This window comes from Mya arenaria, chromosome 10, assembly GCF_026914265.1.
Source record: "Mya arenaria isolate MELC-2E11 chromosome 10, ASM2691426v1".
Lineage (NCBI taxonomy): Eukaryota > Metazoa > Mollusca > Bivalvia > Myida > Myidae > Mya > Mya arenaria.
In genome coordinates this window covers 42,226,136-42,242,129 of record NC_069131.1, presented here as the reverse complement: position 1 = coordinate 42,242,129, position 15,994 = coordinate 42,226,136, and the positions used below count along the sequence as shown (strand labels likewise).

The following is a 15,994-nucleotide window of genomic DNA, read 5'->3' as shown; positions in this document are numbered from 1 at the left end:
TGTAAAACTCTGGTATATCGTATGTACAAGTTATGAAATCAACAACAAAATTGACTTGACATTCTATAAATAAAACGCAGTCTCAACATTTGTTTTCAATTTACATGTAGTATTCGGATTTAAGAATAAAATAATTCGGATAAACGATCGATTTCCATAGAAAACTTTGTGTGTATACTGTAAAGAGAGTAGATTATACATGCATTAATACTGTCTAGTAAGTGATCGTTTTTATGTATTTTTATTCTTAAAATGTTGCATTCTTTATGTATACAGTACAAGTAGAAATGGAGGGATTTAATAATTTGTCTGGTCCGTAATGGCCATGGTCTGTTATGTCCGTGATTCTATTCATGTAGTCAAGTCCAAATAATGCATCCATAGAATATTTTTTCCAGAGTTGGCATAGATTAACATCATGAAATCTTATCTACATCTACATCAACGTTAAGGATTATGTCTGATTTGCAATTCACCGTTTTTTTCTGCAAACCAGCATACACTGTCTGTCCATAACAATTTTTATGGTTAAGCGCAAATATGCCTTATACTATTCATGGTAAACTGGTAATTGTATAAGTGTATATCATATGTTTCCGATATTGATAGAAAAACTGCACCCAGCGTGCCCGAGGGTCGTATTTTTCGATCGGGACCAAAATCACACTATTGATATTTTTTCTTGCATATCTTAATTTATGAATTTGTGGAAAAATGAAGTAGAAAATGAACTTTTGTACATTTCACCAAAAAGCGCGTGCGACATTGTGTATTATTATACCTCACGTGAACTGCCCATATTAAATTCTCATATACCCATCGTGGATATTTTCGTACTGCCACACACTGTAAGTACCGTTTTGACCAGTATTGACGTCAAATAGTTCCTCTAAAAATCGCGGTTTTAAGAATTATTATTTTTTTCAATTTTAATTTAAACTATTGCATACTTATATTTTTGATTGCGCTTTATTGAAATGTCATAGTACTTTTCATAAACCATACAATAAAAGAAATAAGAAGTGGCGCATTGTTTCCCGTGACTCATCTTACATGGGGGTGTGAAACGAGTTTTTCCAGCACTAGTCACATGACCGGAAATACACGTCCGTTATGCAAGAATGAATGTTATTACAACTTTAATGGGAATGATCTGGCCATTCTGGGTAGTCTAGTGGATAAGACACTGGCACATTCACCAGGTGCTGTTTAGGTCAAAGGTTAAGACCTACATGCACCGGTTAACAGTTACTGTGAAGAATATAAGTATCTTCCATGGCCAAGAGTGTAAGATAGGTTCATCCCGACCCGAGCGTAGGGTGTTTTTCGGAAACGAGGTTTACCGAGTATCTTACACGAGCGGTTAGAACTCTTTTGCGCGTAGTGAAAATAAATGCGTATGGATATATGTGATAATTTGTGGTTGTCATGGACATGCGCGCAGTGAATCAGATTATGTTAAAAGTGAAATCGGTATTTTAATAGTTCTGAGGAGAGTGAAGCATTATTTCTTGAAAGGTGCGTGAAAACTTTTTTATGGTGACATTTAAAGCGAGAAATCATTAATAAGCATTCTAAATATTGCCACAAGGCATGGATTTTATGATGCTACAGACGACGCTCTTCGACAAGGGAGGTAATTACAATGTGATGACCATTAAAAAGGAGTTCCATGCGGGCGTTTTATCTTTGCCCGTGGGCAAGATAAGAATTTCTAGCATGGTTAAAGTTTGGGATCTACTTATCTGAGGTGGGAAAAATAAAATTCCTTAAGTTTTGAAAAATCAGAGATCCAAAGAGCTCGTTTCCGATTAACCTTTATTTTATTTGACTTATTTAACAAAGTCCAACGTAATTTCTAAAAAAAAAAGGTTTATAATGACAAATGAAAATCTAATGTTTTATTCCGTTCATTCCTTAGATTTTCACACTAAGTCAGGGTGAATCCAGACGCCTCCCGGCCAAAAAATACATGCACACGAATATGATTTAATGTGTCGAATATGATTCTAGACACTTATTATCCTTGGCAAAATCTTTGCAACTGATGGAAAGTGAAACTTCCCCGTATATGTACAATACCACGATTATGTGTTTCCCCTACACAGTGTCACAGTCTATATTTAGCACATACTGACACAGAAGAGCATGTCACAATAAAGCCTTATGTACATGTATATGTATACGATTCCACTGTTGGGGCGTGGTCACAGCGTATTCCACCTAACCACAATTTACACGATCAATCCTCCTCCAGATACCCCAGTTGCCTAATGGCGCGGTATTGGTCGGGGATTTCCATGAGGCAGGCGAGAGCGAATGCAGCGGCCGGGTGCGAAGAGCTACTCATCACTTCAGCAAAGTCTACAAATTGGAAGTTGTCAAAGTTGCGCGTCGGAAGTCGGTCATCAAACTCTTTCATTATCCCCCAGGGACCGTCCCCGACTCCTGGTTAAAATAAACGAGTGTTAATTTAACAATCACAATTTGTTCTGATATTCAATATTCAACTAAGTCAATCTTATTGGCATACACCATTGATTTTTATTGTGTAGGTCGGTTATTTATATCGAAAAATCCGATTAGTTACATCGTTCTTAGGTTCAATAAAGACCTATATTAAATACCGTCCCAGATCTAAATGGCCGAAATGTCAGTGTCCTCACTTTTAAGATATTGCCCCATATAATGACTCGATTTTAAATAAACAGAAGTGTTTATTGTATTCTGACAACTCAGAAATAAAAGCTATAATATATTGTTCGATGTTCTCTGCCTTTGTAAATTCAATAATCTTAGGCAATATCCAAATTATTCCATTCGTTTTACAAATATAAATTTGAACATTAAACATTTCAACACTAATAAAATTTCAGCAAATTTCATCATCATAACTTTAATTTAAAATCAATGAAATATTTGCAGTTTTGCCAATTTTGACTGAACTCCGATTTGAGACTTGTCGTAAACATGACCCCATATTTCCAAGTATGTTAAACGCTCTTTTAGTAATTGCTTATTCTAAAAAAAATCGCACCGACACCGCTATGTCTATGACGATGTTTTTGTCTCCGAAAAAAAGACCAGCTAAAAACAGTAAAAAAATCCGAAGAATTTAAAGTTACTACCTATCACGATAATTGAAAGTGGGTGATGTGATGCGGCCACGATCGCGTGTTTGGTTTCGTCTTCCGCTGTTACCTGTCCGTCCGCTACAATGACAAGGATGTGGTACTGCGCATGCACCGGAAATCGAAATCAGTAACATGTCAAAATAGGCAAATATGGAAGGCAAACGGAGGATACTGGAACTTGAGATTTTGTCTGAAATGGTGGCTAACTGTATAACTAGAACAGTTCATCTTATATATAGAGCACTGCAAATGGGTTTGTACTTCTTAGTTTAATCAAGGCACGTAACTCCACAATGATTTTAGCCTAGTTGTTATGATTGCCAAAATTGTAACATATTCTGCATATATTTGTTATTCGACAGTGTTACCTATCCTCGGCGAGGTATGTGACTGTCTCCGACTAGTTTGAGTGTTGGCCTTAGTCTCAGGTTAATCACGGTTATAATCCGCTCTACTAAATCATAAATTAGCATATTACACCGTTACTTAATTAGAAACCGAAAGGCGACCGACACTAGACAAGAAGACTAGCGGTGTCCTGTATCGCTCATCTATACCCGCGTCTAACTGTGCCATTCACAAGTAAAATAAGCTTACCTTTTTTGTCGCTTGGACTATACTAATGGCTTTGTAAATCAGAGGGGCAAAATTTGTGGGGCGATGTAGCTTTACCGACGGGGTAATGCGGTTGTAGGCGTCAAGGACTTCCTTGAATCCCTTACAGTCACCCTGAAATCAAAACCAGTTAACGTTAAAGGCAATCGGTCATGTTAATAATAGTTTTTTTCTTTATTGATTTCGAAATTGCAGAAAACAACAATTTAAGTATACAAAACTGGTTGTAGTGGGGAACGAACTCTCGCCAGTTAAGTCATTTTTTGGAGAAAATATTAACAACTAAACCGCTCGCCCACAAGGACTCTTACAAAAGTTGGTTGATAAATAACCTAGTAAGCCTTTTGTTGAAAACCGTTACTAACACTGTTCAAAATAATGATAAACCACTATTAATTTTAGTCAGAAAAAAATGCATTTTACAAAACATGAGCGAGCCCCTTCAAGTTAATTTTACAGATGTGTTTGCTTTTAATCAAACATATTTGAAAACACCAAGGAGCGTGGTATATTTTACCAGTATTTGAAAAAATATATCGTATTTAAACCAAAATCTGTCTTCTATTTCTTTATTATGTAACATAACAAGGTAGGTAAGCAAATTAGAGCACGGACCCCTTTTTTGAGAGCAAATATGCCCTGATCCTTTGTTGTGATGTCACCAAAACCGTAAGAAGGGATGTAGTTATCGTCGTCAAAGTACTCTAGTGTTTGGCCTAAAATCTGGATAACCTGAAATAAATTTAAATGAATTGGCCTAAAATCTGGATAACCTGAAATAAATTTAAATGAAATCCTAAATCGATGCTTAATGAATCCCATGTACAAATGCAATCGGAACAACTCGGCAAATATATAACATACTTGTCTATCCCGAAGCTTGCCGGAGATGGCCGAATTGTTACGATTGTTCCACAATTATGAATCTACATTAATAGATGGCTAGCTACGCCCCTGCTAGTGACCACATATCAGTGTTGCATCGTTTAAAAGGGAATTGTTACATGAATATCACTGCTATGTAAGAAAACTGTGTAAACATCCACTTCAAATGAGGAAGTTCTTGCAGTGTTTGTCTATGATGTAATTCGGCATGGTCAGAAAAGCTTGTTTGTAATACTTTGTTCCGTAAAACTGTACAAAAACGTTGTCTTCAGTTTAAACCCTTTTAAACAAAACCTAATCGATATTGGGTCACCACTCACTTTGCATCCCAAAATGACATCCTTGTTTTTTGAATATCATAAACGGGCACACTATACGTTGAATCATTTTCTTTTAAGTTAAATGCGTTATCATGTTTAAATAATTTAACTTTAATAATAAAAAACAAAACAAAATATGATAAGACATATTAGCCTTTATATATTATATAAAAATTGTTAATATCTATCTACGTGGCCATTAATTTCACACTTTAAAGGCGCCGAAAATCGCCAATATGTATTTTATATCTTTATACAAATCGTGTTGTGTTATAAACTCACAATGAAACAAATCTCATATATTTTTTAAACAACAGTGACTTGATGGCAGGAGCTCATATTTGTCGTTTGTCGTAAAATCTGTTAAACTAGCTAAAGATATCTTTAACACACACTTGAACATATAAATCATTTATATAATGTATTGCTTTAAACATTACAGATATATGATATACATACATACATACATGTCATTTAAAGGTTTCTGCAAGTTCGATATCATAGAGTAACATAATGATATAATAAGTGCTTCTAGATACATTGCCGTGAAAATGCTCAATATGCACTATTTCGGACTAGAAATTGATAGAAAAAATTAGGGGAGCAATTTCTCAACAATTTAACCGAACTAATATTGGTTTTGATGGTGGGGAGCAAGTCAAAAGGCTACGCCCCTAAACAGTACACCCCATCTAAGACTAAATCCTTAATCCGTCCCTGAAGGATAAGATAGTTAAGCCTATGATAACATATGATATGAAAATATAAGAAAGAATGAGAAGAAATAAGGTATATAATTTCACAAACCTCTTGGTACGGGTTGAGTCTGTCCTCGCATATTTCATGTAAACTCTTCCCATGAAACGTCTTCTCTCCCTGCACTTTGTTGCTCATCGTGTAATCTATTCCTGCAAAATGCATTCATTTATCTATATAGAGCCATGATACCCTGCCCTCAACTGTGTTGCTCATCGTGTAATATATTCCTACAAAATACATTTATTTTTCTATATAGAGCCGTGATACCCTGCCCTCAACTGTGTTGCTCATCGTGTAATCTATTCCTACAAAAAATACATTCATTTATCTATGTAGAGCCATGATACCTTGCCCTCAACTGTGTTGCTCATCGTGTAATCTATTCCTGCAAAATACATTCATTTATCTATATAGAACCATGATATCCTGCCCTCAACTGTGTTGCTCATCGTGTAATCTATTCCTACAAAATACATTCATTTATCTATGTAGAGCCATGATACCTTGCCCTCAACTGTGTTGCTCATCGTGTAATCTATTCCTGTGAAATACATTCATTTATCTATATAGAACCATGTTACTCTGCCCTCAACTGTGTTGCTCATCGTGTAATCTATTCCTGAGAAATACATTCATTTATCTATATAGAACCATGGTACTCTGCCCTCAACTGTGTTGCTCATCGTGTAATCTATTCCTGCAAAATGCATTCATTTATCTATATAGAGCCGTGATTCGCTGCCCTAAACTGTGTTGCTCATCGTGTAATCTATTCCTGCAAAATACATTCATTTATCTATATAGAGCCATGATATCCTGCCCTCAACTGTGTTGCTCATCGTGTAATCTATTCCTTCAAAATGCATTCATTTATCTATATAGAGCCATGGTACCCTGCCCTCAACTATGTTGCTCATCGTGTAATCAATTCCTGCAAAATACATTCATTTATCCATATAGAGCCATGATACCCTGCCCTCAACTGTGTTGCTCATCGTGTAATCTATTCCTTCAAAATACATTCATTTATCTATATAGAGCCATGGTACTCTGCCCTCAACTGTGTTCTTCATCGTGTAATCTATTTCTTCAAAATACATTCATTTAATCTATATAGAGCCGTGATTACCTGCCCTCAACTGTGTTGCTCATCGTGTAATCTATTTCTTCAAAATACATTCATTTAATCTATATAGAGCCGTGATTACCTGCCCTCAACTGTGTTGCTCATCGTGTAATATATTCCTTCAAAACACATTCATTTAATCTATATAGAGCCGTGATTCCCTGCCCTCAATTGTGTTGCTGATCGTGTAATTTATTCCTTCAATGTGCGGCCGTTTATCTATATAGAGCCGTGATTCCCTGCCCTCAACTGTGTTGCTCATCGTGTAATATATTCCTTCAAAATACATTCATTTAATCTATATAGAGCCGTGATACCCTGCCCTCAACTGTGTTGCTCATCGTGTAATATATTCCTACAAAATACATTTATTTATCTATATAGAGCCGTGATACCCTGCCCTAAACTGTGTTGTTCATCGTGTAATATATTCCTACAAAATACATTTATTTATCTAAATAGAACCATGATACCCTGCCCTAATCTGTGTTGTTCATCGTGTAATATATTCCTACAAAATACATTTATTTTTCAATATAGAGCCGTGATACCCTGCCCTAATCTGTGTTGTTCATCGTATAATATATTCCTACAAAATACATTTATTTTTCAATATAGAGCCGTGATACCCTGCCCTCAACTGTGTTGTTCATCGTGTAATATATTCCTACAAAATACATTTATTTATCTAAATAGAACCATGATACCCTGCCCTAATCTGTGTTGTTCATCGTGTAATGTATTCCTACAAAATACATTTATTTATCTAAATAGAACCATGATACCCTGCCCTCAACTGTTCATCGTATAATCTTTTCAGTCTGCAAAGAAATAAATGTTGTTTGCATCAACAGCAACCGTAACACCATAATAAAATTAGGAAGTAATTGTGAAACATGATTTCTCAAGTTTACGCATATTTTGATCAGATTTACCTTTTACGTTTTTACTTTATTCTGGAATGTTGGGATAAGAGTGAGGTTGTGCACACAAACTGGTTAAAACCGCCAGAAAATTTACATTTTACTGACCGTTCCAAGGCGGTACCTAACAATCCTTGATAAACATACCCATTTATATATATATATATATATAGTATGAATGCACTGTGCTGTTTGTAGAGTTTTGTGCTGTTCTTCCATGTTTCTTGTTGGTGATTTTTTGTTTATATGTTCTATGTCTTGTTGGTGATTTTTTGTTTATATGTTCTATGTCTTGTTGGTGATTTTTTGTTTATATGTTCTATGTCCTGTTGGTGATTTTTTGTTTTTGTGTTATATGTCCTGTTGGTGATTTTTTGTTTTTTATGTTCTATGTCCTGTTGGTGATTTTTTGTTTTTATGTTCTATGTCCTGTTGGTGATTTTTTGTTTTTTATGTTCTATGTCCTGTTGGTGATTTTTTGTTTTTATGTTCTATGTCCTGTTGGTGATTTTTGTTTTTTTATGTTCTATGTCCTGTTGGTGATTTTTTGTTTTTATGTTCTATGTCTTTGCCGTTTACCCAGTGCCATTAAACCGGGTTAATGTTTAAACTTTTTGCTGCTGGGCTTGTTTCTGTAGCTTTTCGCATAAATATAAATAAATTTCCGAAAATATCTTGGCATGGGCAACACGAACCGCTTTATGTTTTATGGCCTGGGAGTAATTAATTGCACATTTTGCGATGCATTTCTGCAATCAAATCATCATGTAAATTACCAATTATCTAAACATTGGTAAACATGGTACTTTTTCTAGGAAACCGTCAGTGCGTTCAGTAAAGATGTTTGTGGCGAACGTTCGCTGTTTGGTTTCCCGCTTAACGTGTATGCGCTGTGTTGCAACAGGGATACAAAACAAAACGTTTGCGAGCGTTTTGTAAACGCCCTCTCTCCCTCCCTCCCTCCCTCCCTCCCTCCCTCAATCATTCCCCTATTTTGTTCGCTTATACATTCATTTACGCACTTATTTAATTCATCCGTTTGTGCGTTCGTTCATTCACTATTCACTGTTTATTCGTTATGTTTCTGACTAGGTGCGTGGAAATGTCTGATAGAGAGAGATACGCAATGCTTCGCGGAGGTCCATTTCGATATATATTCGGATAATGAATCACCACCCTACCATGCACCGCCCACACTCTTCACCAACGCCATGGATGATTGACAGACACGACAACCATGGGGCTATGGCGACAAACCCCACCCTTTTTTAAAATTACTGCACATAATAAATTATTAACTGTTTGTGATATGTTGTTTTAAAAAATAAATATATTGTATTATACAACGCGTTACTGGTTGTTTCAAATAAGGCAACGATCTGTTAAAATTAAGAAACAGTCGACCCCGTTGGCTCGAGCTCGCTTGGCTCGAATGCCTCGTTGGCTCGAGCTGGATGTAATGGACCGATTTCTTTTAAGGTAAAAAATCCCGATTGCCTCGAAATTTTCGAGGCTCGATGTATTATCTGGTCCCTGGAAGTTCCAGCCAATGGGCTCGACTGTATTCTACGTTTAAACACTTTTTTGTCAGGTAATCGATGAGTTATTATCAGCTTTCCTATTTTTATTATTTCGGTGGTTCATAAGAATTCCTCAGTGACCTATTATTTATGTCCCTTTGTTTCAAAAAAGTGAACTAACATTTTTTATACCAATCACTGTTTTGAAAAAATGACCCGTTTTGCTGTTTAAATCAAACTTATGCGCGTACAATCACCTTGCGGTGAATCAGTGACGTCATTTTCGGAATGACTCGACGTTAACAATATAATTATCTAAATCTCTATTCGGACATTATGCAAATACCATTAGACAATGTAGTATAAGTCAGTTAGTTGACATGAGTAAAATCTTAATGATTAAGATGGGCGGAGTTAGCGTTGCGAATGAGCCCTTCTTAATAATTAAGATACAACTTCAGGTCATCTAACTGACTTAGAATACAATCTCATTGGCTGACACATTGTCAATGACGCAGGGATTGTGTTTCAGATCACTGATTAAGTCTAGTACCGAATGATTGCAAATCTGCTATTGGCTGAAAATGGGGGTTATATTCTAATGGCGGTTGTTTTCTTAAGCGCAAGCATCGAGCATCGAATACAAGACGGAACACACCGGCCATTTTTCATCAAAAGCAACCTCAATGTCAAAATATTTAACATTTAAGAACGCTGCAAGCAGATTGCGAAGTAATTACATTAGCAGTTAAACCTTAGTACTTCACTCTTAGTATTCTTATTTTTTTGGCATTAATACACATCACTAGGAACTTTGTTATAAAAAAACACGTCAAACACTTAGATTATTTAAAATTATTATAATTATTTTACGAACTATTTAACTGATGTACCAGTATACATCCAAGGTTGTTTTCGATGGGAAATGGCCTCGGTGATCCGATTGTAATAAATGGTGGCCCTTATTTGAACTATGACCACTGCGAAAGTGTTTCTATGCACAACGGCATCACCACCGACAACAAAGAGCATATAACAATAACTCGATAGTTTTTCTTTGGAAAAAATATAATAAATTCTCACCAAAAATGAGTCCACATTTTCCAAGTCCCTCCTCTCTGATGGCTTCCGCGACTTCCGTGAGCGTCGAGAAGCGGTCCGCGTACGCACGGAACTTCCGGGATGCCATACCTGGAATGATTAATTATGAGACAAACAAAATATACAACAGAATGAAGAAAATAAAGAACAGATACGACTTGTACGACTAAAAAAAATAAAATAGTAATCTTTAAAGGCATGTCGCAAATATTTATGTGTGTGCCATAACTGGTAACAATCTGACGGTAACGCAACCACAAAAACTGAAGGTTTTAAAACGTACTATTCCACTCAAGGTTTACAATAAAATAATGGCTCGATTACGCCTACATAGAGTGAAGTTTTGTGGAATTTTGGTATAAGATACATGTATAAAAATTACCCACTGAAATTATCCATATATTCCTCCTGTGCAGGCGTAAATAAATCATCCTCTCGTTGTAAGGCCCGGCCATGTTGAAGGCATATGAACCCAGTTTTATCATGTTTATGTTAGTTGTGTTAAATTCTTAGTCATTTTTCAAACATTCGGGGGGAAAATGGAGTAAAATGTCAGTGAAGCAGTAAATATATTACCAATAAACATCGTGAAATACACATCCAATAAAAATGGGGAATTTCAAAGGCTTCTGGGATGGGGGTGGGCGGTCTGGCCCTTTAGGACGTAGGCGGGCTACGGCATAGATGAGTACTGTGACCTTGACCTATCAATTTAACCTTGTTTTAGAAAAAAAAGATACATGTGCAATCGGAACACTACGGCCAGTATCCAACAGAATTGACTCCACGCCGATTACGATAAGGCTACGCCTACAGTGTCACGTGACCCCTCAGTAGGGGGGCCCCGACATGAACACAGAAGCAGACGATAATTATACGGAATTTATACCTGACAATCAGAAAAAAAATGCATGGAACATGGTAAAACATAGCAATAAAAGCTAGTTTAACATTAAATTAGTTAATTATTATAAGAAGTTAAATTCAATGCTAAATTCAGGTAAAAATAATTTAATGTCTAAACTTGAAATAATTAATTTCTAAAAATCATCGGAATTTTGTTTCAGTAGAAAGGCAGTCTTTATTGTAAACCGCATATCTAGGGAAACAAAACATGTATTAATTTCCTTCACGAAAGTCAATTTATTGCTGATGTTTATTTAGATCAAATGGATTTTGCTGCCGTTCCTCCTTTCTCCAAATCAACTTTTATACAAGTTTAGTGAATTGTTATTATTGATATAACTACGGTAACCGTTACTGGCGTAATCTTTCTCTCAAATTGAATGAATTAATATCCGTATTAAATGAAATGCGAAACTGTTCCAGTAAGGAAAATACACGTAGGAGTTAGAAGTGATCATAGTCATTATAAATACATTGATTTGCGTCATTTACGAGGATGTTTTTTATCTATATGTATAAACGTTTTGTGACCTTTAGCTATATGATATTTTAAGAGGCAATACTACAAATGTAACTTTTACTTCCTGTTGAGTATTGATGATGAAAACCTGCTGATTTTACATCTATTTGAATTGTACAATTAATTACATTTATTTGTTTATTTAGAATATTGTTTTGGTAATTTAAGAAAACTTTAAAGTCTTTGTTAAGGTGGAGTCTACAGGGGCTCCAGGAATTGACGTTAGAGGGGGCGCAACCTCCTGGCATACGCCCCTACCCTAGAACCAAAAGTATATGGCAGAAACTATTTGCATGGTGGGATGAGGTTACTCCCTCATTTTGTTTATCAATTTGTAGTCGGAAATGGTGCATTTTTTTCTCCCATATTAAAATAAAAAGTAAACTTAGACGATTTCTAGAGGGGGCGGGCGCAGGGTGCGCGCCCCTCCTCTCAAAATCAGCTAATGGTCTTGACTTGAGACTTGACTTGAGAATGTTCCTTATCATGGGCCCAGGTAGCCAATTATAGTAATAAAAAAACAATAATAGTAGTAAATATCATTTTAAAGAACCAACCTTTTCCCTAGATTTTAATCCAATTATCCAAAATGCAGACACTCAGCACAGTAAGCAATGTCAATTATGTTTATTTCCCTGCTCCTGAGCACACTAGATAAATACGAGAATATATTGGCCGTGTTCAGTCTTTTATACACACATCCCATCACTTGAAACGTAATGTCAACATGCATTCACTTGCTTCCTGATTGGGTAATATAATCCATGAAGATAAAATCAATGACGATCAAGCTTTTTGCAGTGAATACTGTTCATCTTAAGACACATTTCTTCATTAAGCCATTGGCCTTAAATGTTAAATCATGATGCCCAGTGACCATGTCGATATCATTTGAAAAGCATTAACTTGAAGGTTACCAGGCGCGTAGCTGCCTTTACGCATGTACGCGGCTGAACCCACATTATTTTGACAAAAAAATCAACCAAAGTTGCAGTATGCGTAATTGACTACATGATCCTAAAACTGTCCATTTTCCAGTACTAAATAAAGCACACCAGAACGCCCAGAGGGCACCAGATTGCACAATGGTTTTCAAAATTTTCCGAGGGGGGCATGCCCCCGGACCCCCCTAGCACAATTATGAATCCACATGAATAGAGGGCTAGCTACGCCCCTGGTTACTAATATATACACTTAATGATCAGACTCATACTTCAGTCAAGGCCATCGCAATTTATATTTGTGTGCTTTATTTCAACTGAAATCGGAAGTGAACTAACCGATTGTTCAATCTTTCAAAATCAAAGTCGCAGTACATGTATACTATTCACATATTCTTCCTCTAAACATTAAACCATTTCAAATGATACCTAAATAAAATGATGTGTTAGCAGGCATCAACAATTAACAATTAACATTGTGTACACCGGATACCTCAAGTTATAATAAACTATCATATACAGGTGTGTTTACCACGACCCTATATATGAAATACACTCTCAAGTAAACTTCAAAAACTCTTATTAGTATAAAGTTAATACTTTATTCAATAAACAAGTTTTTTTTCCAGTGAAAACATATTATCTTATTAACATAAATATTAAATAAAAGTTTATCATGGCCTACCTTTTATAAAATATATTCACAGGTAAATTTAAGTTCATACAACTTGATAACAACTTTCACTTAGATCTACATGTAGAAATTACGTAGAATTAAATAAACATACTTTTATCTATTCCGTTGATTTTCCACTATGTGAATGACAAAATGCAATCACATTCATCGAATATATGGTCAACAGGTTAAGTTCACACTTTCTACTCATAAATAGTATTATCCTTAAACTGAAAAGTACGTTTTGGTACGGTAGTTCATACCATACTCATCCTAGATGTTCAACTGTGTCACAATTAAAACTTTGATAACACACTCATATTATGAATTAAGTGCAGTATAGCACTCGCATCTATACGACTTAACTTTGTCCTTCAATGCAAATAAAAGCAAACATCGATACTTAAAGGGACGCGTTCACGTTTCATAAGGTCAGACATCGAAACAAATAATATGATGTTAAATGTTTACAAAATGCTTGTTACAATAATGAAATATCATCAAAATTTTAAATAAGAGTTCTATTTCATCCCATTTAGCCGCTTGTAATGATAAAATTGAATGCTGGTTGGCGTTTGTTTATAAAACAATATTGTGGCTGACATACTACCAGCAAGAATCCCTTTAAGTTACTCTAAAGTTTGTTTATAAAATGTTATCGCCGACATAAATGTATATCTGCACGAGTCCCTTTAAGATACTTATTAAAGAGTGTTTGTAAAAATATTGTCGCCGACGATATCTCCATGGATTGTTTATTCGGTCAGTTACCTGTATCTTATACATACATGTATGTAGTGTGCCTTGTTAAAGGAAGACTAATATCGTATTACAGTGAGAATTATTACTGTGTACACGTTTCGCATATGGTATATTTCTATATTTTATGGTAACTTAATTATTGTTTGGTATTCTAACAACTAAATTAGTAATGCAGTCCTAATTGTTATGGTTTTCTACTAGTTATATTATGCAGGCTCAAATTCAGATGTAATCATTAAGAAGAGTTCTGACAACCAAACGTCCATTGAGCAGATTAACCACACAAATTACAAAAACAACCGCTTAAAAATTCATTATGTGTTTATTAAGTGAGTTATTAAGAAGCTATCAAGTACTTAAACTTATTCATCTATATGCCACTCACCATAACATAATTTATTATTTAACAATGTCCAACATAACTAACGAACATAGCTATATCCAGTTGTGTCGTATGTCGGGAGACACCATATCTTTGCAAGTTAAGGTCATTTTGACAATTGATCTTTTGGCCTCGAAATAAAAAGGGGGTCATCTTCTGACCATGATCAATATGCCTACCAAGTTTGAAAACTCAATAGGTATTGAAGAGCCCGTAATGTTTCTAGTTAAATGACATTTACCATTGACCTTTTGGCCATAACTTAATCGACCATGCCCAACGAGCAAGCCAAGTTTAAAAACGCTTTACCTAGTCGTCGCCTTGTCGGACGTATAGCCAGTATGAGAGCAAATTTTTTTTTGTAAAACATCTATGCACCCCCCCCCCCCCGCGGCAGCCAAATTGTCATTTGTGAGATGTACGCGCTTCGGAGTTTTCTATCCATACCGGAAACACACGATATATACTTATAAGGCCATACATAACCAGCCCCTCCACCAGGTTTGGGGACCCTGGATCCAAGCGCTCTTTTTACATTGATAGGCCAAGGTTTTTGTGCTTAAAGACACAGTGGCCCTTGCTTTTTACCTGCTGACTACACAATTTATACGGGTCACCAAAAGGTCTTGGCCAAGAACCATACCAATTTTGTGGGTCGTAGGCCTAAGCATATTATAGTTACCAATCAGACAAGCACTTTGTATCCAAGACCATCGCGACCATGACCTTTGATATAAATATAAACAGGGTTCATCTTCTGGTCAAGACCAACCTCCATAACATTCGAGGACTGTATAACCAATCATTCTCTAGTTATCAATCGGGCAAGCTTTTTTGTGTTTGAGGTCCTGCTGCCGTGATCTTTGACCTTCTGAGATTAAAATAAAAAGGGGCCATCTGCTTGTAATGACCAACGTCAATACCAAGTTTGAGGACTGTATGAAAAGCAAACTTAAGATACCAATCAGACTGCTTTTTGTGTCCAGTGTCGCCCCGACTATGACATACATGTATGACCTACTGACCTGAAATTGATACGCGTCATTTGCTGGTCATGACCTAAGTTTGAGGACCGCAAGGGCAAACATACTCTAGTTATTCACCATACAATATTTTTTGTTTCTCTTGTTATCAAACGGGGTTATCTGCTGATCATAAGCAACCCCATGCCAAGTTTGATTACCGGTTTACCAAGTATACTCTAATTATCAATCGGACAAGCTTTGTGTGTCCAAGGTTACCGCGCACGTGACCAACTGACCTCATAATACATAGGGTTTATCTGATGGCCATGACCAATCTGCCTGCTTAGTTTGAGATCTTATGTTCAAGCCTACTCTAGTCTTCAATCGGACAAGGTTTGGCCTACCGGCCGACTGACGGACAGGTAGAGCGACGGACCGACAAGTGAAAAGCAAAATTAC

The 15,994-nt window shown here is 36.0% G+C and overlaps 1 protein-coding gene across 6 annotated transcripts; it reads right to left on the bottom strand.

Annotated features, from left to right (window-relative positions):
- Positions 1 to 1,800: 1,800 nt before the first annotated feature.
- LOC128204051 (copine family protein 1-like) lies at positions 1,801 to 13,779 on the bottom strand. 6 transcript variants are annotated; one of them, XM_052905381.1, is made up of 8 exons: positions 13,539 to 13,778; positions 12,367 to 12,656; positions 10,366 to 10,473; positions 5,762 to 5,862; positions 4,365 to 4,481; positions 3,732 to 3,863; positions 3,129 to 3,234; positions 1,801 to 2,448 (listed from the first exon to the last, which is right to left on the bottom strand). In XM_052905381.1, exons 3-8 carry the CDS (start codon positions 10,469 to 10,471, stop codon positions 2,243 to 2,245), a joined length of 768 nt encoding a protein of 255 aa, XP_052761341.1. In that variant the 5' UTR covers positions 10,472 to 10,473; positions 12,367 to 12,656; positions 13,539 to 13,778; the 3' UTR covers positions 1,801 to 2,242. The 6 variants fall into 6 exon arrangements, with proteins under 6 accessions (XP_052761341.1, XP_052761342.1, XP_052761343.1 ...); XM_052905382.1 differs by having other exon boundaries at positions 12,367 to 12,553; XM_052905383.1 differs by having other exon boundaries at positions 12,367 to 12,459.
- Between the last annotated feature and the right edge of the window lie 2,215 nt (positions 13,780 to 15,994).

What these genes read in the sequence shown, in the direction of transcription:
- LOC128204051 (XM_052905385.1), bottom strand. Translation starts at nt 10,471, where the DNA reads ATGGCATCCCGGAAGTTCCGTGCGTACGCGGACCGCTTCTCGACGCTC. An exon ending in AAAATGTGGACTCATTTTTG is followed by an intron (nt 5,863 to 10,365) that starts GTGAGAATTTAT and finishes TGCATTTTGCAG; the next exon opens with GAATAGATTACACGATGAGC. An exon ending in TATTTGCTCTCAAAAAAGGG is followed by an intron (nt 3,864 to 4,364) that starts GTCCGTGCTCTA and finishes TTTTGATTTCAG; the next exon opens with GGTGACTGTAAGGGATTCAA.